Raw genomic sequence first — 23,212 nt, forward strand, 5'->3', positions numbered from 1 at the left:
TATGTGGTGACTGTTATAAATCAAGTTCATTGTGGGACAGCTGCTCTGCACCTGTGCTGGACTGTGTCTTAGACAATTTCTTATAATTAATATAACAAAGTTGAGTATTTCTAAACCAAACTGTAGGCAACAAAACACAGGAATCATTCAGTTAATGAACATAAAGAAGCAGTTTCATGTCAGGAGACTTCAACATTCAGGCGAGCACTTCTGTGCTGCTCTGGTGGTGGGCAGTGGGTGTGTCAGCTATTACGGGTTAGTACGGGTCACATGTATTTATTTATCTTTCACCCTCGTTGACCAGTGAGTCAGCTCAGTGCTGTTTATAACATCTGTCTGTCCTCTGCCCCCGTACCATCCTCTTCCTCAGTACGACCCCTCATTACGCTGCATTTACTGTCTGTGTGAAGAGCATCGTGACACATGTGTGTAAAATACACTGTAAATGGGACACACATACATGCTTAGTCAAACACACAGAGAGCCTATTCCTGGCCCATGCTGTGGCTGCCATGTGGTGAACGGTCAGAGACTTTTGAGCCATCTGCAGAGCAGTTATTTCAAAGACGCTCACAGTCAGTCCTCCACTGGGAATACAGCAGTGATTTGGGTTTTTTTCTGGTTAGAGGGAAGGGGAGCCTGTTGGTCTGCAGGCAGAAAGTCAGACAGGTCACCTCAGGTCAGCAAAGCACCAACTGCATGAGAATAACTCTGTGGCACCAGAAGTCAGGGGCTGCCTCACTGGAAGGTGGTCATCTGTGAGGGTGAATCCTCCAGAGGGCTGCTGGGGCAAAGGTGCATTAATCTCTTCACCTGAAGGGTCGACAGAGGTTTTTTTACTCAGCGTCAGTGCCTGATGCTGCTGCTACACTCAACGATAACCACCTGAATGCACCACCACACCGCAGACAAGCTTGCAATGGACTGTGGGCCTTGTGGCCATATGTTCCCTCACACAGCTCAACCTCTTAACTGAACTCAATGACATGAAGCTCTGCAGGAGCAACCGTGAACCTGACGTCATCTCTAACCGCTCCTTTCCTTCTCTTTCAGGAAACTGAGATTGCTGCTGAATGCAACCATGTAAGTATTTCTGGTGTCCCACCCAAAAACACAACCTCCCAGCATGCATCTTGTTATCCTATAGTTCCATGTAGTGTATGTTCAGCCTAGAGCATCAGAGATTTCCACAGACACATGCATCAGTGTGACTTTAGAGATAAACTGATCTTTATCCTGAGGTCCGGATCTCAAGGTTAAGTTAGATTGAAAAGTGATAATAGTTTAGATGCTGCTGTCATGTTCTTTCAACATTTAAGTGACTGCATTTCAATCTCATGCACATATTGTCATTGAAGTGCTGTTGAGAAGCTGGTTATGGAACCAAGATGTATAAAAATAATAAGTAACCCTCCACTTTTCAACCATATTCAGCCCAGCTTTAACCAACATGTCTGGACTTTCTTCAGGTTGAAAATCAAATCAGTGTTTGCACAGAAGGACACTTAATAATTGGTTGATTTTCCAGAAACTGGCTTTGTTCTTTAAAAGCTTTACTTTACTCTGTTGCCTTCTGCTGTATGGAGCTGCCAGGTTTGTTTATTTTAGATCTGAGTGTTCAGTTGATGGTCTGTCCTCTATGCTGCAGGTGAGGGGGTGCAGAAAGTGAATATATTGTCTGTATTCAGTCAAAACAGGACCAGACATCACAGCATCTGCCATGACAAAAAAAGTTATATAGTTTATATAAAAAGTTCTCTCAGCCCTGGGATTTTTCTTGCTTTGTTCTTTTACCACATTGAATCAGAGTATCAGTTTTTTTTGATGATAATCAACAAAAGAAGAGGTCAAATGAAAATTAAAACATTTTTGACAGTATGAAATTGTCCAGATCAGAGTCAGTTAGTACAGTTAGCAGATAGTACGAATAAATCTGTGTAATCCACATGTGTCATGTATCTTCTCTCCTCCAGCTGCTGTGGAACTACAAGCTGAACCTGACCACCGACCCCAAGTTTGAGTCTGTAGCTGTGGAGGTCTGCAAGACAACCATCTCTGAGGTCAGTTACTAACACCAGACCTTTGATTTCAGCTTCCAGAAAGTGATAGTGAAACATTAAACCAGCTGGCTCGTTTTCAGACTGGTCTGTTAGTGCCACGACACATGGCTGACCAGAACAATCCTGCTCCTTCTCTTGGGAATGTTTGGAACATATTTGGATTCCTCCCAGAACAAAACAAGATTTAGCAGAAATTAAATCTTCCTAGAAACTAGAAACAAACCAAAAAAAACCTCTGTGGTTCAGAGTCGTGACGCTGTCTGCTACTCACTCAGATTAAAGAATGTGCGGCGGAGGAGCTGGGGAAGGGCTACCTGGTGTCCTGCCTGGTGGATCACCGCAGCAACATCACCGACTACCAGTGCAACCAGTACATCACCAAAATGACCACCATCGTCTTCAGCGACTACCGGCTGATCTGCGGATTCATGGACAAGTGTCGCGACGACATCAACACTCTACGCTGTGGCAGCATCAGCACCGGAGAGAAGGTGAGACGCAGAAACCAAAAGATAAAACATTTGACCCTTTCACATTCACACTAATTATGGTGGAGGGCTGTGAGGTTTAATTAGATTCTATTAAATCAATTACAGCTCTGATTGAGTCCGTCCTGGTTATGAGTCTTATACAGTATTTGATTAAGAAAAAGACTTTTGGAGACTTGTTCTAAACTGTCGTATTGCAAAGACAAGACATCTGTGTTGACAATTACAAAAACAAGTTGAGCGGGTAAAAACAGGTCATGTTTGAATTAGCTGACTGGTGAGATTCAGCGTCATTCTCACAGTGAACAGTTTTCCTCGTCTGAACCTCGAAGTGTGACTCGGCTGGAGTGAGAAAAGAGAAGTTTGACAGCAGTTTGTCAGCGAGCAGAGCGAATCCATCTCCTCTGAACGCGTGTTTTCCTGCTGCTGAGCCAAGCTGAACCTCATAAGCCCGTTAGACACGCAGTTATTACGGGATGTCACGTTGGCACAATTAGAACTCAAGCAAATGATTTATTTGTCAGGGAGGGAATGGGGTTGGTTTCATCATCAGGAATTTGTCATGGCGGCTCATTTCTGTGTGGTGGAGATTGGACTGACCATGTTGACTCTATATATAACTCAGACAGAGCTGGATAGACTCATCTGAAAAGTAGATCATATGACAAAGTCAAATCGTCCACAATATAAGATCCTCAGATCAGACCTACCACTACATATGTGAAAAAGTTGTATTTTCACATGTGAAGTTTTGCGCCTCCTGAGGACGAATCACCTAAAGGGTGAGTTCACTGACTCTGGTTAATCCACAGAACAAACTGACGTCAGTTTGGAATGAATGAAATCTGCACAGAAACAATCCACAGTAACGAACTGCGACGCTGTTTGTGGAAAAGGGTTAATTGAATTTGGGTGAACTGACCTTTTAACTGACCCTTTGTGAAGAACTGCGAAGGTTTGTCAAAGCGAAGGACAAAAAACTGCAATGATATAGCTGTGGCATCATTATCCTCCAGTCATACAACCATACAACCTGTTCAATAGTACAGAAGCATTTTCAAGGAGGAAAAGCCTCTAAACAACCAGGACGAGTCAGAATTTAACAGGGTTAAATCACACAGAATCGTCATTGAACCCTTCAGCTGTTGAGACATAACCTTCCCTGCTGTAACTCTGCTGCACCTGTGTCCTCTGTGCAGGACATCCACTCTCAGGGCGAGGTCATCGCCTGTCTGGAGAAAGGTTTGGTGCGGGAGGCCGAGGAGCAGCCGGGAGCGCACGCCATCAAGGACGACTGTAAAAAGGCCATCATGAGAGTCGCCGAGCTCTCCTCAGATGACTTCCACCTGGACCGCTACCTCTACTTCTCCTGCCGCGAGGACCGCGAACGCTTCTGTGAAAATGTGAGGATTTGGTTTTAGCCACGTATCCACCATGAGAAGTCTGATAGTTATAATGAATCCAGAGTTATGGCTTTGTGACAAATGCATTTTTTTAGGTTTGTGACTTTAACTGACTCTCAGTTACTGACTAAAAGACTGATTTAAAGTAAATCAAGACATTTTTCACATACTGTAGTAAAATAAGTGTTTTTCTTTTCCCAGACTCTGGCCGGGGAGGGACGAGTTTACAAATGTCTCTTCAATCACAAGTTTGAGGAGGCGATGTCTGAGAGGGTGAGTGCTGTTCATTGAATCACCTCTTATTAAGTGAGTTTGGAGAAGCATGCAAAATTTATTTGAGCATCTCCAGGTGAAAAGTTTTGAAAATGTAACGTCGTGATACACAAATAGTTTTTGAACAAGCTGTAGCCCTGGTTACTTTTTAAAATCTCATGTTTGCTGCAGAGTGAAATAATATCCAAATAATATCCAAAGAATGACTGATAATGTAGCGCTGAAGGTCGATTGTCGCATCGAAAACCAACTTTATGAAAAATCCAATCTGACAGTTACTGTCTCTGTTGTGTTGCTGTGCGTCCTCAGTGCCGCGAGGCGCTGACCACCAGGCAGAAGCTGATCGCTCAGGACTACAAGGTGAGCTACTCGCTGGCCAAAGCCTGCAAGTCGGACCTGAGGAAATACCGCTGCAGCGTGGACACCAACATGCCCCGAGCCCGAGAGGCTCGTCTGTCCTACCTGTTGCTGTGTCTGGAGTCCGCTGTGCATCGAGGTGAGCGAGCCTGTCGATCACTGTCCGGCCAACCACTAATCCACGTCCTCAGCTGTTTGTCTGACAGTCTAAGGCCACTATTAAGCTGAATTACCCGTCAGTCACTAGTCTGTTTCACTTGTGATTAATTGACTTGTCAAACGATAAGCTCCTTCCTGCCTGTCAGTCTGGCTCTAGTCTAAGTGAAATACACAGTGAAAAAGGAGAAGTGAGGTTGCCTTTTTGCAGCCGTAATGCAAAAATGTTCCTGTCTCATGGCATAAAACAGAGAAAAAATTAAATCCTGAATTAATTAATAGAGAAAGTGGAAACATAAACATAATATCTTTATGTCTAGCATGTGAAATAAATGTTTTAAATTGACAATATATATAAACACTATAAAGCCTCAGTCTGCATCATTTTGAATGAGGCCTGAACATCCTGCTCAGCTTCTTTTTAAATAGCTCAATTTAAAAAATGATGATTGACTTCATCAACTTCAGTCTGTTATCTTTGATAAAATATTGTGTTTGTTGAGTTTGTTTCATACATAATGTTTGCGTGCCCGCGTGTGTTTTCAGGTCGTGTGGTCAGCGGCGAGTGTCAGGGCGAGATGATGGACTACAGGCGGATGCTGATGGAGGATTTCTCTCTGAGTCCCGAGATCGTGCTGCAGTGCCGCAGCGAGATCGAGGGTCACTGCTCCGGTCTGCACCGCAAAGGACGAACGCTGCACTGCCTGATGAGGGTCGGCCGAGGAGACATGGGCGCGATCGACCCCAACTGTCAGAGGGCGGTGAGTGTGTAGAAGTCTGAGGGAAAACTGAAATTATTTAGTTCCCAGATGTTGTAAATTCTTAATACCAGACCTACTGTTAACCTCCCACAGTAAATGCCTTCCTACATTTCCCACGATGCCTTTCAGCAACCACTAGAGGAAAGCTGATTTCTACTGTTGATGTATGTTTGTTATTTTCTTCTGTCCTCAGCTCCAGACTCTGATCCAGGAGGCCGATCCCGGAGCCGACTACCGCATCGACCGAGCGCTGAACGAGGCCTGTGAGTCCGTCATCCAGACCGCCTGCAAACACATCCGAAACGGAGACCCCATGTGAGTCCTCTTCACGCTCCTCAGTGACTTTTCATCCCACAGACTTTGATACTGTTGGTTTATCTGGTGTTGCTGGTGTATTTTAGTAAATCACATATTTTCCTCAGAGTAAAGACTTGATGTCTCAGGATAAGTGGTTTATACTGTGAAAGTCTAAATGAATATTGAACTGTTAAAGTTTGATGTGCGAGTCTGCAATGCTGTGACTTCGCTGCATCGCCTCAGTTAGACGTGAATATGTTTGTGTTGTCACTCCTGCAGGATCCTGTCATGTCTGATGGAGCATCTCTACACCGAGAAGATGGTGGAGGACTGTGAACACAGGCTGCTGGAGCTGCAGTACTTTATCGCCAGGGACTGGAAGTGAGTCCTGCTCACCTGTTAACACACAGGCTGATTGACAGTTAAGACAAAATACACAAAAACACAACAGCAGTTAAACACTAACAGTGTTTAGATTGGAAACTTGAAGCCACAGTGACTAAATTCATCTTATTTTTTAAATGCATTTTCAGCTTCTTGATGATGCTTTAACTTGTTTTTGATTCATGGATCGACGCCATAACCGACACTGCAGATGTATCGTGGTCAATGTGCTGCCACATTAGTTATTAATATAAAACACCATGACTGTGTACTGATACACGATGTTCTCAGCGTGAATAATCCAGCCTGTTAATCATCCCCTGTGTCGCTGCCCAGGTTGGATCCCATCCTGTATAAGAAATGTCAGGGTGATGCAGCTCGGCTCTGTCACACTCACGGCTGGAACGAGACCAGCGAGATGATGCCGCCCGGCGCCATTTTCTCCTGCCTGTACCGCCACGCTTACCGCTCTGTGGAGCAGGGACGCAGGGTGAGTCTCTGCCACGATCGCTCCAGGAGCTCAGGGAGACATTAGAGCTAATCTCTCACCTTTTAAAAGATCAGTTCACACAGATTAGTCATAAATTCCCACTTACCAGCGGAGGTGTCTGTCAATACAGATTAAAGTTATGACATTTGGGTTTATTGAGACTTCGTTCTTATTACTATTCTCCACCCAGTGTAGAAGTAAATACAGAATCTGTTCACGTGGTGGTGAATGAATAATAATTCTGTGTGACAGGGTTAGATCTGCTGTTGAATTCTTCACATGTAAATATATTTAACACTGTGAGCACCACAAACAAAAGGCCATTGATTCACCTAAAGTTGGAGGGTGGAGGTCTCAAAATAATGGACTAATGACCAGATACCAGTAGGACTAAGGACTGGAAGCTGAACATTTATCTCCTTGCTGTTTATGAACTGAAGTTGAGGCTTTTTGTGCTTTTACACTCCCTGGAAGTTAGTTTTAAAGCATCAGCAAATAATTCAAACGTGCATTATTTACAGCAGAGGAAGATAAAAACAATGGTAAATACACAGGAAGCTTGTGTGAACTTTCTCACTGACCAGAGAATATTCTCGTAGCTCCCCGGTGGGGCGTCTGAAGCAGGAAACCATGGTGGCACTGTGAGTACGTTCTGTCGCTGAACTGATAATAATCATCACAGGAAACAAGACACGTCTGTCACAATGACTGGTGGTTTGTAGGGGAAGTGATTGTGATAATTCCTATCTGCTATTGGTGCATGAGGAAGTGAAGTGAGCTGCTGAACTGTGATGTGAAGAATCAACACAAAGCTCCAATCCTGGATAATCCTGATGTGGTTACGCTGATTAATTAACTGCAGCGAATTAAGTTCTTAATAATCAGCAGTGTTACATGTGCTATCATGTCCTTAAAGTGATACTCCACTCAAATATAGTGTTTTAGTATCAAACACACCATCTGAAGGTTGTAGTTTCCTCCTTCACGAGGAAAAGCAGCAGTCTATCTACGTTAGGATCAGCTCTGGGCACAATGTGTTCAGCCATAATTAGGAAAATTGACGAATCATTACCTCAAGTTTTACTCTTTTCCTGTCTGTCTGTGATGTCTGTTACCTCTGTCTTTTAGCACTTTGTCTCTATCTAAATGAAGTTACTTATAAATCTACAGTTTGCAGTTTGTGAAGGACACGAATACTAAAACTCTAGAGTGGAGTGTCAGTTTAAGGCCTCTGTGGACAGTAAAAGGGGGGAGGTATTTTTCTAACTGGACATTGTGACTCCTCCTGCAGCTCTCCAGGGACTGTAAGGTGGAGGTGCAGAGGATTCTCCACCAGAGGGCACTGGACGTGAAGCTGGACCCTGAGCTGCAGAGACGCTGTATGACCGACCTGGGGAAGTGGTGCAGTGAGAAGACGGAGGCTGGACAAGAGCTGGAGTGTCTGCAGGACCACCTGGAGGATCTGATGTCTGACTGCAGAGATGTGGTGGGAAACCTGACCGAGCTGGAGTCAGAGGTAACTACCACACCTGCTGCTGCTGCTGCTGCTGCTTCCCCAAAAAGAAAAACAATAAGATCTGACATCTGCCTCAAATTCATACCACACATTAACTCTGAGCAGATTTGTGTCTGGAGTGTGCTGTGCACAGTGTCAAGCCTGAAAAGCCCTCGATTGTTGATTGTGTTCACTGAGTGCTGTTGAAGGACACTATTCAAAATGTTTTTGGGGGAAAAAAACTATACATAAATGTCTTTCTCGCCTCTTTCTCGCAGCATTTTCTGTTAAATCCACTGGTATAAAAACCTGTTAAGTCCCAGTAACACTGAGTTTTTGTCGGCAATGGAAAAGGGTGCAATCAGCTTTTGCATCCTGGTCACGCAGTCTGGTCTGCAGTAGATGCGGATATTTATCAGCTCTGGCCCCGATCGGCCGTGATGTAAACACAACAGCCAGGCGAACATGCAAATTTTTCCCCCTCTTCCTGCTGTGATGTCTGTCAGAGCACAAACACTTGACCTCTGTCACCTCCCCAGCACCGTGGCGTTACACCAGAAACATCACAGCTCTCAGAGATGAAAGAGTGAGCTGCAGCCCTGAAATAAGTTTCAAAAACACACAATCACTGATCGAAGCGTCTCACACTGACAGGAACACCAACGTGGGGATGTGACGCGTCGGACTTGTTTGCACGGCGTCCAGCAGCTCACTCTTTCTCCCCTGCACCTGTGTGTGTGTGTGCTCTGTAACTGCAGTTGTGTGTGTCCTTTCAGACAAACCCCTGGCAGTGTAAAAGGAGTCAAACACCTTTTTACTAGGTTTACCCGCATTTTTTAAAAAAACCCACAAATTTTGATGTAAAAAGATTATCAGTCTAAAACATTCAAGTTTGTTGACTGCATGTTACTATAACTATAACTATAAAAACTCTGTACTGTAAATGGTAGTATAATAATAGTCATTGTACACAGTTCACTAAGGCTCTTAACAAGTAAAACATCCAGATAAATCACAACCACGACCTGTTTGAGAGATGAGATCATCTCAGAGAATCATTTGTAGGAACATCTTTTGTCAAATTTTCCTGTCAAACCATTGATCAGTTCAGATCAGCATTTTTCTGTGTCATATCTCTGCAGAGCTGCAAAGCTGAGTCTGTCAGTTTCTAGTTTCCTCCGCTCCAGCACAAAGCTCAGCGTCAGTCTCAACAGCGTCTGTGTAGAAGCAGTGAAATGTCAAAATGTTTCAAAGTGATAAATGAGCTGAATAACTCAGTGGTTCACAGCATTTTTGGCTTGTGACCCAAAGCAAATCAGTCACTTGTCACAGATGATGCTGTGGACGTGAACTGTGAACAGCAGTTTTCAGTTTGCTGTTTTTGAAGGATTTTCAGAAGCTGAAAGAAATTAGACCAAAAGTCTGAAAGCAGTCATGTAAAAGAAAAATGTTTGTTCTTCCATCATCTCTTTAATGCTGTTGTGACGCTTCATTTCTATCTGGGGACCCCTTAAAGGTCCCACTCCCCAGGTTGGGAACCTCCTCTAACTGAATCTAACTTTTTTGACCATATTAACCAGAACTGATGATCTTACTGTGTCACTCTGTTCTGTCCTCAGGATATTCAGATTGAGGCGCTGCTGATGAGAGCCTGTGAACCCGTCATCCAGACCCACTGCCACGTAAGAAATTCACTGTCTCACAGTTCTTCTGAAATCCAGTTTGAGTCGGTGGAAAAAAAAAAGGCATAATGCTTCAGTGAAAGAAGAAAGCAGGAGTTTCACGTCAATGCTTAGTGAACAAAGTGAAGAGGAGCAGACACTCTTATCTAACTCTGGATCATTTCTGTTTACATTCAGTACTGTTCATACTGTGGTGGCTGTTGATCTGGTTGTAACAGACTTTTGTGCTCAGTGTTACACATCAGTTAAGTTGCTGATCTACTCACTGATGTAATAGTATCTACATTAAATGATGCAATATTTAATTTTTCTATGATTTTCGATGCTTTGGTTTATTAGCTATCTGTTGGGTTTGTGTTTTTCATATTTATTATATTCTCACAAGGTGTGAAAGAGAAAGATACTCATTGAAAGTGATTCAGAACTCCATGTAAATACTGCCTTTTTTTTGTGTTCTGTCTCTGCCAGGAGGTGGCTGATAATCAGATTGACACTGGTGATCTGATGGAGTGTTTGGTCCAGAACAAGCACCAGAAGGAGATGAACGAGAAGTGTGCAGTGGGAGTGACACACTTCCAGCTGGTGAGCAGCCTGATGGAAATGTGTTGTTTTGTGTTTTAGCTCAACAGGAAAAGAAAACACTTCTGTTGGGCCTCAGTCACAACAAAAAAAACATCTTTTGTTGCTTATCACTATTAAAAAAAACTCAACCTAACACTCAGTCATGTGACATAAATGACGGTGCAAACGTGCAGGTGTTTGTCTTACCTGCAGAATTCATCACTGATGAAGCTCTGTCTGTCTTTCTGTCCTCAGATTCAGATCAAAGATTTCCGTTTCTCCTACAAGTTCAAGACGGCCTGCAAGGAGGACGTCCTCAAACTGTGTCCCAACATCAAGAAGAAGTAAGACACAACATCAAAGCCTTAAATATTCAAAAAATAAAAAAAATCACCTGTCACTTCTGTCATTTTATCAAATGTGCAACAAAACAATCCAGGCTCAGACTGACTGGCTCCTTTTTAGCTGCATCTACAGCCTTAAAGAGTGAACCTTTGAGCCCAGATTATTTTGTTACATCTTCCCAAAGGTCAAAATGAACTTCCATGTTTAAACGCTTTCAGGTGCTCTGGTCAGAACTCCTCCTCTCGAGGTTTTCAGATCTCAGTGTGCCAGAGGAAGAGTGGTGACTGAATTATAAGGTTTGCTGCCAACAGCTTTTTTCCATCCAGCGGGCCAGAAAACAGAAAATATGGAAATGTCACCAAACCAAGAGTTTGGAAAAAAAGATTGAAATCTGGCTTCTTGAATCATAGAAAACACATTGAGCAGCGATTTCTGGTCAGTTTTGGGCAGGTCGTGTTTTTTTTTTTTTTTCATTTTTTTAACAGAAAATATTTGAGATAGTGTTAGAAATCAGGTTTAAATGAGACTGACACCATAAGTCCTGCATGATTTACTCCAGTGTTTTCCAACCTGTGTTTCATGACCTTCTCAACAGGTCACAGTTTACATCTGAGGTCTCAAAAGTTGTTTTAAACCCAGATATCTCAACTACATAGAGTTTGAATAAAAGTTTCAGTCTCACATCTCTAAAGCTTGGCAGACACTGTGCGTTTTATACGTTGTGTTAACTCTGTTAATTCCCACGTGGAATAACACCGAGTATACTCAATACATGACCCAGTCCTAACCCAGGTCAGTTTGTTGACTGACGATTCTAATTAAAGATAATTTAAACAAGACGTCTGCATCCTCGCTGTAGAGAAAAAGAGAAAAAGGCAGCGTTTTTCTCTCTTTGTTCGCTCTGCTGTGAACAGAGAAGAAAATATGGAGCTGCAGACAGTCTGCTCTGTTTGTTCTGCAGCCAGGTCCAGTTTTATATCACAGCTCAGTGTGAAACATTACTGCAGTAACATCAAAACAAGCTCGTTACAGCGTGTGACATGTCCCCTGACGGCAGGAAATCAGGAAGTGGAACTGCTCAAGCTGCAGAGGACCGACCAACCAGAAACAGCCAGGTCAATCAGACTGAATATCAAGTGATATTTGGACCAGTTCAGGGTAAAAAGGGGTTTAATCTGTGCACTGTCTGCCCCCCCAGACCTCTCCAGACATTATTAACGATCTGAGAGGGACGCCCTCTTGTTGAACTGCTGGTAGACCTGTGAAACCTGTGATGAGACCAGTTTGTTTTTACAGGGTCACAAGATGAAAAGTTGGAAGCCAAACACATTGAAATTGCTGTTTATCCCACAACTCATCAACAGACAGACTTTCCAGTTTAAAAACAATCTTGACATGTTAACGTGTATTTCAGACTGTGTGAGTGACCTCATGTCTTCCTGTCGTTCAGGGTGGACGTCGTGATCTGCCTCAGCACCACGGTGAGGAACGACACGCTGCAGGAGGCCAAGGAGCAGCGGGTGTCCGTCAAATGTCGTAAGCAGCTGCGGGTGGAGGAGGTGGAGATGGTACGTTCACTGACACAGCACAATCACAGTCAAGTCAGCGCTCAGGGGCAGCGAGCCGCTACCCAGAGACTAAACAGCAACACAGAGACAGGAAGTCTAACCGAAGTAAATGTCAGCCTGAACGCCAGAAACCAGAGAACAGTTTGGTAGTTGACCTGTTATGAGAATGAACTTATGACCTGTGTTGTGTTTTCCAACATCAGGCAGGATTTCAGTTTAGAGGATTTAATTTTCCAGTCAAACATTTGTAAAAGCTCAGTAGAGATCTTAGCGTACGTTTCTGCTTTTCTTTTCTGAGCTCTTATGACTGTCTTTATCCGACTATTAATCTCTGGAGGAGTTGAGATGTTTGAGTTTCTTTTTCTCGTCTGCACAGATTAAAAGTTTTTCTTGTTTTCTTTGTGTCTGTTTTTTCTGTAAATCCACTAAATCCTCTCTAAATCCCTGCAGTCAGAGGACATCCGTCTGGAGCCGGAGCTGTACGACTCCTGTAAACAGGACATCACGAGACTGTGTCAGAATGTCGCCTATGGCAACGCACAGGTCAGCAGCTACACACACACACACACACACACACACACACTTCTGCTTGTTCAAACTGCAGATCATGTCTAAACTGTTGCAGTGAAGCAGTGGAGGTTACAAAATCCAGAAAGTGGAAGTTTTGTCTTTTTAAACCAAAAGCAGAAAGCTGCAAGATGGTGACAGAGGAGCAGCTCTTCAGTGATGTCACAGAGGCTACGTCCATCTTTATTTACAGTCTGAGGTTTAAACCTGTAGGGATCAACCTAATTAAATTATTATTAATATTGTTATAAAATTTTGTTTACATGCAGACATCAACACACAGGTCACAGGTACGCACTGGTGATGATGACACATATACAGTACATCTAAAAATATATTTAAAAAAAATTAAGTTAAAACAATATAAAACAGTATCGTCAGCAGAGACCTCCTGTACTCTGAGGACGAATATTCAAACTCATGATCATTACTAAAACCATCAAATTCAAAGAGCTGCAAGAGGAAAGTAAATTATCTTTTCTTTACCACGATAAGATTGAGGGAACCAAATTATCCCACACTTTGTCAGCCGTTCCTCGTTGACACATTTGTTCCATGTCATGTAAATTTCAAGTGATTCTCCGACAGTCAAATCTGTTCATCTGCCTCTCTGCAGGTCATCGAGTGTCTGAAGGAGAACAAGCGTCAGCTGACTTCACGTTGCCACCAGCGGATCTTCAAGCTGCAGGAGGTGGAGATGGTTGATCCTGAGCTGGACTACCAGCTGATGAGAGTCTGCAAGCACATGATCAGGGTAGGTCCCGAGAAACCAGGGTCAAGTGATCAGGAAACGTTGGGGAACCCTCCTTTTCCACAGAGTAGGATGTAGAATGGTTTGTTTTTCATTGGTAGATGTAGTTACAGTCCAGAATGTTCTCCAGTTGTTTTCAGTTCACTACACTCAGGAGCCTAAATCATGATGCACATTAAACTATGAGTTTTAATCACCATTACTGTCATTTAGTAGCAGCGGTTTCCGGCTGCTTTAGTGTCTAATGTTTGTTTTTTTTAAGGGTGTGTGTGCGTGACAGCTATTGTGTGTGTTTTCCAGCGGTTCTGTACAGAGTCAGAGGGGAAGAACGTTCTTCAGTGTCTGAAACAGAACAAGAACAGCGAGCTGATGGATCCCAAGTGCAAACAGATGATCACCAAGAGACAGATCACTCAGAACACCGGTACACAAACGCACACTCCGAGTCTCTCAACATCATCAGGACCACAAGTATGACCGCTGACTGTGTGTGTGTGTATGTGTGTCCAGACTACAGGCTGAACCCGGTGCTGAGGAAAGCCTGTAAAGCCGACATCCCAAAATTCTGTCAGTCCATCCTGAACAAGGCGACAGCGGACAGCGAGCTGGAGGGTCAGGTCATCTCCTGCCTCAAACTGAAATACGCCGACCAGGTCAGAGTTCCTGTTGATCTCATGGTGAAGAAACACACAATGTCTATGTTGCACAAGAAAGCATGATGGGAACTGAAGTTACTGAGTTCTTGTTTCATCATCATGTATGTTACTGAACTTTCAGTTCATTTTTGTGTATATATCAGAGGAGAAGCATCAAGTCTCTGTGTTATAAATCAATCTGAATATTAAATCATCATTGATGTATCTAAAACTACGAAGTCACAGAGATGAGCAGTTATGTCTTGAAGTAATTGTTTGGAACTAAAAATACTTGTGTGTTTGTGTTGTGGCAGCGTTTGTCTTCAGACTGCGAAGATCAGATTCGGGTCATCCTGCAGGAGTCGGCGCTGGACTACAGACTGGACCCTCAGCTGCAGATCCACTGCACACAGGAGGTTCACACGCTTCTATTTTCACACACACACTGAAAACACACTGAAAACACACTGTGGAGTATAGGTTTTAAAGTTTGTCGTTCTGAGCTCATTTCCTGTTAGAACAAAACAGTAAACTACATTAATCTGTTGAAGAGAAGAAACTACTGTACACCTTTCATTTAATGTTTAGGTGAAACCTGTTTGTGACGGGCTCAAATCTTTGGGCTAAATTTAGAGGAAGAAACGTGGAAGTGTGAACTTTAATTTAATCTTTTCTGGGGACATTGAAACTCTGTGAATTTTGGAAATAGTCTTGAGATGTAAATCTACGCTGAGATGGTTTTTGGTTCTTAAAACCACAAATATATCTTCTGGTGGAGATCAACACTTCAGATAAAACAATAGAATGAATCTATTACATAAATGTAGGTGATACAAAAATAAAGGATGTCAGTTCAGCTCCTTCATCCACACCATGTCCTGCGGTGCTGCCGGTCCTACACTTCACTGTGTCAGACTTCACAAGCAGACTGATCTTAATGAAACTCGACAAGTGGAAATTTACACAACTGATGCCACAAATCCACAAATCATCAGACTCACAGAACAAAGATTCAGAGAAGCTGAGTGGAAGAATCTGGAGGAACCGCTGAAAGTCAATTTTTCACAATTTCTCAGAGGGAAATCATGAAAATAACGATCAGCTGTGTTTACAGTGAGCAGGTTATTGATCGTGTGTGTGTGTGTGTGTGTAGATCTCCAGGCTGTGTCCGGAGGAGGCAGCAGCTCAGGAGCAGACAGGGCAGGTGGAGGAGTGTCTGAAAGTCAACCTGCTGAAGATCAAACAGGAAGGATGTAAGAAGGTAAACACACCCAGTGCTGCCTTCACTGACCTCTGAGGGTCAAGTAAACGTCAGCAACAGGACGCACAGCCGTTACAGGCACTGATTTCAAAACACAATTCATTTTGCTGGCATGAACACAAAACTCAGTTTACATAAAAAAAAAAAGTTTAAAACTTTTCTTTTTCATCCCTGGATTTTTATTCTCAATCACACACCCTCTGTTTTCTCTCCCTTCTTTTTCTCCTCATCTTCTTTATTCTGCTCCTCCCCTTCTCTTCCATTTATCCTCATCCTCCATTCCCTCCTCCTCAACTTCTCCATCCTCCCTTTTTTCTTTCTTTCCTTCTTTTCCTGCTTTCCGTCCTTTTCCTCTTTTAAAATTTGTTTTTCCAACTCAATGTCTTCCTCCTCCCCCTCCTCCTCCTCCTCCTCCTCCTCCTCCTCCTGCAGGAGGTGTTGAACATGCTGAAGGAAAGTAAGGCGGACATCTTTGTTGACCCTGTCCTTCACACAGCCTGCGCCCTGGACATCAAACACCACTGTGCAGCCATCCCACCCGGCAGGGGGCGCCGTGAGTCCACAAACAAACACAGACCCACATCAAAAGTTTTTATCCCCTCTCTTGGTTTCTTGTGATGCTGTTGTAAATCCGTTAAAAGATATAAAATAGAAAACAGTTTGTTCTTAAATTCAGGTAAGAACAAAAAGACAAGCATTTAAATGAGAGTTTAGACCCTCCTGGTTAAAACTAAATGATTAAACGGCTCCTAACCCAAGTGAATGTGTGTAATGTCGTGTTTGTTTCCTCAGAGATGTCGTGTCTCATGGAGGCGCTGCAGGACAAACGTGTTCGTCTGCAGCCAGAGTGCAAAAAGAGACTTCAGGATCGCATCGACATGTGGAGCTACGCTGCCAAGGTACACGAACCACAGGGTCTTCACGCTGTCCGTGAAAACCCTCCAAACACTGTGAAAACACGGCTGGTGGTGATGTGACGGACAGGAGACACACCAAGCTTTTCTCAGCGCAGAAACAACAGTTTAGTTTCTCAGTCTGTGGAGACAACTGTGTGTGACCCCAAATATTGTGTGTGCGACACTATTCACCATAAGAAACAAGTTATCTTCACTTTTTGTTATTAATGAAATCAGCTGCTTAAAACCCTGTTTAAAATGACATAATGATGATGTAATGTGTCAGTTTTAAAGTAGTTTTTAATTATCATAAATCTGTTATATTAATCAATGTAAAGTTGATTAATTGACCCCTATTGTTTTTGAGGGTCTTTTATTTCGGAATTGGTTGAGTTGACTTAATAAGCTGCAAAGAATCTGTTTTAAATTGGCATTTAATTTGAAATTCAGTCAAAATAATGCATACAAAACTCATAAAAGGGGCTTTAATTTTGAAATTGATTTATTAAATTGGCTTTTGATTTCTTTGGTGAGCTACATAACATCCGTTTAAAGTTTAACAGGAGTATTATCTTGAGTTTCAAATAAGCTGCATACAGTCTGGTTAAAATTAAGCTTTTATATTAAAACTGCATGGGTCAACACAAAAATTAGGCTTTTATTTTGGAATGATTGAATGTGCTGCATTAAATCTGTTTAAATTGGCTTTTATTTGAAATTATTATAAGTAAGTAATTGTGCCTAAAATGGCCTTTTATTTTGAAACTGGATTTTGCATAAAATTAGTTTCAAATGGGCTTTTATTTTGAAATCAACGTAATAAAACAAGTTTTTTATTTTGAAAGTGGCAGACAGGCGGGGCCTTATTTGGGACAGGTTTATATTTGAGACTTTATTTCTACTTTCCCCTCCATAATACAAACTTCCTCCATGTTTACCTGGTGTCCTCGTCCCCTGGACTGAATTCACCATGTTCGACAGGTGAGAATATTTCTAACACACACTGTCTTGTCCTTATGTCCCGCCAGGTGGCTCCCGCCGAGGGTTTCTCAGATCTGGCCATGCAGGTGATGACATCACCATCCAAGAACTACATCCTGACTGTGATTGGTGCAGGTGTGGCGCTGCTCTTCATGCTGGGGCTGCTCTGCGGCCGATTCACCAAACGCGTCACTCAGGAGCTGAAGGACAGGTAGACCATGCTTACTCCGGGCTCAGGACACGCCCACAGGAGAAACAACCAAGCTGAAGGAGACCCCCCCCCCCCCCCCCTCCTCATTTCCCCCCCCTGACAGCCACAAAAACTCCACCTGCCGCTTCAACTCTTCTCGCTGCATTTCATTTATAATCACTCGCTGCTTCCTACATCGGTGGAAGGACATTACTGACACTCCCGCAAGAGACAGTGGGCATGATCGGTGACTCACCTGTGCTGCTTCTACATGAGCCCCGCCCACTCTCGAGGAGGCCACGCCCACCACCACAGCTGCATCTTTTGATTTTTTTTCCTTCTGATTCTTCTTCTCTTGCTGACCTTCGATTCTGAGCGCTTACTCTTACACTTTTTTTGTTATGTCTGCCCCCTTCGCTGTGGTTGGGGGTGGGGTGGGTGAGGAGAGGGAGGGGGAGGAGGTAGTGGGGTTTGTAAGGATACGGGGTCAGAGGTCATTTAGGGGTGAGGGAGGTGAATGAAATCATATAAAGTGTAAATGTGTAGAAAGTGGGATGGGGAAATGCTCATGTATAGAGCAGTTTAATGACTCCAGTATTTTAATGATGTGTGTATGTGTGTGTGAGCGTGTGAGTGAGTGTGTGTGAAACTGTCTTTCTACCACCATCTTCTTCTAGTTTGTCCTCCTGCGTAAAGGGTTTTTGGGGGTTGTTTGGCTGTGGATATATCTTTTGTTTTTGGGCTGATGTGTGTTAGTTAGATTATATCGCCATGGGACTGCCAGGCGGGCGGTGCCAACCAGCGAGCCCTCCGCCGAGCCACAGTTGAGATGGGGGGGGGGCCAGTTCGCTCAAAGCTCTTCCTGCAATGGGAATTATTTGTGGTTAGTTTTATTTTTTATATTTGAAACGGCAGACCTGGCAACCTCGACTCTCCTTTAATTTGTATTTATTTTTAACTATTTTCCCTTTTTTCCCAGCCTAACTTGTGCCATAAACGCACCACGTCCACCTGCTCCTCCCAGTTTATCCCATTTCTTGTTTGGCATCACACTGGCCGCCTTTCAAGGCGATGGTGGGTTTTTCCATGGTGCCACAGAATCATTAGTGGTCCCAGTCTGAAGCTGAACTGGGTGGAGCAGACATACTGGACAAACTGGCTTGTTTCTCTCTGTCTCTCTCTGTTCTTTTTTCCCCCGGTCATGAACCTGCAGAGTGGCTGTCGGTATCACGCTGGTTGGTACAGAAAAGCTGAGAGCAATGCAGGAAAAAAAACAGAATAAAGAAATTAAAGAGTCTAGATTATTATAGAGATGTGAACATTTTTGTGTAAAGATGATACTGGAATCATTGCACATTTTTCTTTCTTTTTTTATATCTATAAATATATATATATTGTTTTGTCTTAGCCTTATTTATTTGTTTACTAATGGACAAAGTTTTTCTTTTTTTTTTTTTCTATGATTTGAATGTTCTCTGGTTGCCTTTTCTCCAGCAAGCGAGTGCCCCTCCTTGCTCCAGGGGGGAGGAGGGAGGGAAGGGGGAGGAAGCAGGCGGCGAAGGCTCAGCATCCTCCAGGTGTCAACCTGCTCCAGCAGCCGTAGGGCAGTGAACGCCCCTTTGGCAGGCAGAGTGAGTCAGATTTCTGCTCTAGTGATTGGGACGACAGCAGCACATTAGAAACTGAGTGACAGTGTCCAGAGAAATTAATGATTGTTGATTAATGATGATCCACTTAAAAAAAGAAAAAAGATCAGTAGTTTTGGAGTCAAAGTGGATCTTTAAAATTGTGAGGATACTTACTTCTGAGGAGGACCATTGGTGGGTACATATTTAAGCTGATCGGTGATGTGGACATCAAGACCAAACAGGAAGTTCATTTCACGTAGCTACAACTCAGAAAGTTGAGGAAACAGTTTCATTTAGCTGTAACGAACATATCGTTTCACATCTGACCTGTTTGAGCCGGTGTGAGCAGTCAGTTGACCTCTGGTGCTGACTGAAGGGCCGGGCTGAGATCGCCTGAAAAGCAAAGCAGGTGGACCATAGGATGGTCTAATATGCATTTCAATTTCGTGTCATGCACACAAAGTGCCCAAACCTTGAGTTTACAAGACGCCAAAAGTGCAGTAGCAGTGGTCAAACGCTTCATTTCATGACAGAATTCCCGGATGTTTTACAGCTCGCTGTTAAATGTACGGTGGCCCTGAGAGCTCAACACACTGCAACTTCAGAAAACACAAACAGACAAAACACAAACAGATTCAGAAAACATCTTCATCAGTTTGACAACACGTGCTGCAAATACTCACAACACAACAGAAAAGTTTGCAGAGGACACAAAAAAGTGATGAACCCGGCTGCAACACACTTGCATTGAAGTGTTATAATAAATGTATTGTAATGTGCACCTGTTCAGTGCTTCCAACTTTAAAAGTCACAAATCTGAACAAGTACGTCCCAGCAGGTTCATCAGTTTTTTGTGTCCCCTGCAAACTTTTCTGTTGTGTCGTATTTGCAGCATGTGTTGTCAAATTGATGATGTTTCCTGAATGTGTTTGTGTTTTGTCTGTGTTTTCTGAAGTTGCAGTGTGTTGACCTCTGACCGCCACCGCATAAACATGATGATCTACCTTCTCTGGCTGAAGCACAACTCAAGTTTTTCACAGTCACGCAGCCAGAAAAAAATGAACACAAACAGGGGACATCTTACTAAAACGTACATCCTTTACGTCCTCATAGGTGGGACAGCCAAACAGGAAGTGCAGGAGGAAGAAGGCGGTCGAGGTTTCGGTTTTATTGCACATCAGAGTCGCAGTGTTGCTGAGCTTTTGGTCTCTGTGCATCTGAGCGACTTCGCCGACTGAAAACGCTAAACAAGAGTCTCTCCTCTCCCAGCTCGAGCCGAACACATGTACATGATGTGTACTATACTGAGTGATGACATACTGTAAACTATGTACCATGCAGTTAGCCTGTACTGTTTGTTTCTTTTCTAATTGTTGAAGCTTGGTGTGGTGAGCGCTGCCCTCCCTGCTTGAAAAATGAGACGTTCTGATTCGTTGAACTGCCTTTGCTTTTGTTCCCCATCTGACGTCGGTTTTATCAAAGCGTGCCTACTCACCGTCCCACTGAGGGATCCCGCTGTACAGAACATCCCAGAACCACCCTGCAGCGCCCAGCAGAGGAGCATGTGGTCATGTGAGTGTGTTTGAGTGTGTGTAAGTGTGCAATGGATGACGTGTCTGTCTGTGTGTTGCCCACAGATTTTGGACCGTGAGTGTCAGAGGGACGCTGTGTGATCTCTGGCCGGTTCCTCGCAGTTCTCTTTGTTCCAAGCAATGACGACTAGAACATTTATTTTAAGTTTGTGATGATAAAGATCTTTTTGTAAACAATGTTTTTGTGTCTGAATCCATGGAGTTTGTGATCATCTGATTTTTTTTTTTATTATTTTTTTTTTCCTCTGTCCAATTTTTGGTTTCTTTTTGTTGTTCTGTACAGATGAAATTTGACAGTTTGTTAATAATAATAAAGTCTGCAAGGTTTCTATTCCACTGTCAGCTCTGTTCATTTCAAATTGTCAAAGCACAGTTCTGGTGATATTCTACATTTTTTGTGTTTTTAGTAAACTTCCAAAAACTGTATTGTTTTGACTCCAGACACTGTCCTGCTGCCCCGAACACTCACCAGAGCATCAAATGTGGATTAATCCACTGCTGGAAATAGTCCCGACAAATTCACTATTTCCGTGTGTTTGATTTAAAACTACAGTGATCAGCTGTTTACTGACCCTTTTTTTTTTTTTTTTTTTTTTTTCAAGGTCAAAGTGTTGAGACACAGACTAACACACTGTTGATTTTGGTCTTTTCATTGGATTTGTTGACAATAAAAAAAAATAAAAAATAAAATATTGCCACTGTTGTCTGATAAGACCTTTGTGGTCATGACAACCTGGGTCTGATTTTTATTTTTATATTTGTAGATGGGAACGTTTTCATCAGCGACATCAGAGTTCCCAAATCTCAATAACTAACTTTAAGTACAATGTCATAGACTGTTACCAGAGAGGCTACTAAGAGAACAGGTTACATCCCTGTAATTTTAACCATTTGTGTGAAAGTTGGTCATAATTTCTTTGTCAAGTCTTGAGTTATGACTATAAAGTGTTTTGTCCAGTCACACTGACCATAAACTTTGACCTTTGACCACCAAAACCTTCAGTTCCAGTGGATATTTGTTCCAAATGTGAAGGGATTTCATTGACGAGTTCCTGAGAGGCCAAAACCATGTTTTGTGAGGTCACTGTGACCTTAACCTTTGACCTATGACCACCAAACTCTAATCGATTCATCCTTGAGTCTGAATGAAAGGCGTGACTGAGATATCACGTTCAGGAGAATGATTCGGGCAGATGGGCAACCTGAGAACATAACGGAGGCTTAATTAAACCCCTGTTGCAATAAACCACAATGATCCATGTGAACTACTGAATTTAAAATCAACTGATTTATCATTGCAATTCTCACAAAAAAGAAGATATGAAATCGATGCAGAGTAGTATTAGACAGACGTGGCCAGGGCTAGCTGGTTAGCACGCTAACTTCAGTAGAAAACAAGTGATTCTTGAAATAGAAGAATAACAGGAGTTAACATTAGTGTTGTTTCCACGTCTGGAGACAAGTGTTAGTAAAGCGATCAAGTTTGGTGCTAAACTCAAGGTTTACTGTAAACAACTGTTCATGCTAACATTAGCTATGTAGCAATAGCAAAACCTACACATAGCTCTTTAAGTGACTGGGGTTTTAAATGAAATGTGCTTTTGGGGTGTATTATTGGACAGGTGGATTCAATGATGTGAAAACTTAGCAGACTAAGATTTTTTTAATCTTTTGGGCGTTAAACAGCTGTGTTTTTGTAAGAACGAATTAAAAACAAGATGGCCTTCAGTCTGATTTTCAGGCTACAACTGTTTGTTTTAGTGTCTTGAAAACTTGTCAGCAGCAGTAAAACATGCAGACAATTACAGTTACACTGTTGTAGGTTCATCTTCATCCACAAATACATTATAGAATCTTTCATTTTAAAACGCCCGTTGGGGACGAATAAAGTTTCTTGAATTGAATAGAAACTATAACCATGGAAACATGAATCAATCCAGTTTTATTGTCTTACAGTGAAATGTTTTCTCTGAATAAATTAAAGGACGTCTTTGGTTTATGTTTGAGCCTGTTAACTATGATTTACATTCAGTGCACTTTACATCACAGCCCACGTCTGTTTTGTGTTGGTTTGTTTTCCAGTTGTCGTCTGTCTTCACTGCATCTGCTGCTTTTCGTTCATTACTGTGGGATTTGAAAATATTTGTGCAGTTGCACCAAAACTTTGACATGGAGGTAATCCATGCTCCATCACCACCATCTAACACCACCTCAGTACTTTATTCTGCATTATCATGATGCTTTGTTAAGTCTATTAAAAGTGTAGATGAAGACTGCAGCTCTTCAGACGTCTTCTTTAGCATCAAAATGTTTGGTGTCTTTTCTGTCCAGATTAACCTCAACAATCTGATTATCAAAGTGTTTCTAATGAGCTACACCATCTATTCATCA

General features: G+C 42.7%; 1 protein-coding gene across 6 annotated transcripts in view; it reads left to right on the plus strand.

Moving 5' to 3' along the window:
* glg1a (golgi glycoprotein 1a) overlaps positions 1 to 21,152 on the plus strand; it is a 31,344-nt gene extending 10,192 nt beyond the window's left edge. Inside the window, exons 2-28 of one of the 6 annotated variants that reach the window (XM_071459342.1) lie at positions 1,054 to 1,083; positions 1,974 to 2,060; positions 2,336 to 2,551; positions 3,748 to 3,951; positions 4,153 to 4,224; positions 4,534 to 4,720; positions 5,284 to 5,498; positions 5,692 to 5,813; positions 6,075 to 6,176; positions 6,516 to 6,669; positions 7,269 to 7,310; positions 7,961 to 8,185; positions 9,784 to 9,846; positions 10,315 to 10,428; positions 10,663 to 10,751; positions 12,203 to 12,320; positions 12,771 to 12,863; positions 13,504 to 13,641; positions 13,939 to 14,062; positions 14,149 to 14,291; positions 14,588 to 14,689; positions 15,427 to 15,534; positions 15,967 to 16,087; positions 16,327 to 16,433; positions 17,459 to 17,622; positions 19,096 to 19,232; positions 20,867 to 21,152. In XM_071459342.1, coding sequence (XP_071315443.1) covers positions 1,054 to 1,083; positions 1,974 to 2,060; positions 2,336 to 2,551; positions 3,748 to 3,951; positions 4,153 to 4,224; positions 4,534 to 4,720; positions 5,284 to 5,498; positions 5,692 to 5,813; positions 6,075 to 6,176; positions 6,516 to 6,669; positions 7,269 to 7,310; positions 7,961 to 8,185; positions 9,784 to 9,846; positions 10,315 to 10,428; positions 10,663 to 10,751; positions 12,203 to 12,320; positions 12,771 to 12,863; positions 13,504 to 13,641; positions 13,939 to 14,062; positions 14,149 to 14,291; positions 14,588 to 14,689; positions 15,427 to 15,534; positions 15,967 to 16,087; positions 16,327 to 16,433; positions 17,459 to 17,622; positions 19,096 to 19,204 — 3,249 coding nt within the window. In that variant the 3' untranslated portion in view covers positions 19,205 to 19,232; positions 20,867 to 21,152. Of the gene's footprint in view, positions 1 to 1,053; positions 1,084 to 1,973; positions 2,061 to 2,335; positions 2,552 to 3,747; positions 3,952 to 4,152; positions 4,225 to 4,533; positions 4,721 to 5,283; positions 5,499 to 5,691; positions 5,814 to 6,074; positions 6,177 to 6,515; positions 6,670 to 7,268; positions 7,311 to 7,960; positions 8,186 to 9,783; positions 9,847 to 10,314; positions 10,429 to 10,662; positions 10,752 to 12,202; positions 12,321 to 12,770; positions 12,864 to 13,503; positions 13,642 to 13,938; positions 14,063 to 14,148; positions 14,292 to 14,587; positions 14,690 to 15,426; positions 15,535 to 15,966; positions 16,088 to 16,326; positions 16,434 to 17,458; positions 17,623 to 19,095; positions 19,233 to 20,342 lie in introns of all 6 variants that reach the window. The other 5 variants (XM_071459351.1, XM_071459364.1, XM_071459365.1 and 2 more) reach the window with 5 other exon arrangements.
* The last annotated feature ends 2,060 nt before the right edge of the window (positions 21,153 to 23,212 follow it).

This window comes from Trachinotus anak, unplaced genomic scaffold (assembly GCF_046630095.1).
Source record: "Trachinotus anak isolate AG129_WGS33_773 ecotype Australia unplaced genomic scaffold, CSIRO_AGI_Tana_v1 ptg000002l, whole genome shotgun sequence".
Lineage (NCBI taxonomy): Eukaryota > Metazoa > Chordata > Actinopteri > Carangiformes > Carangidae > Trachinotus > Trachinotus anak.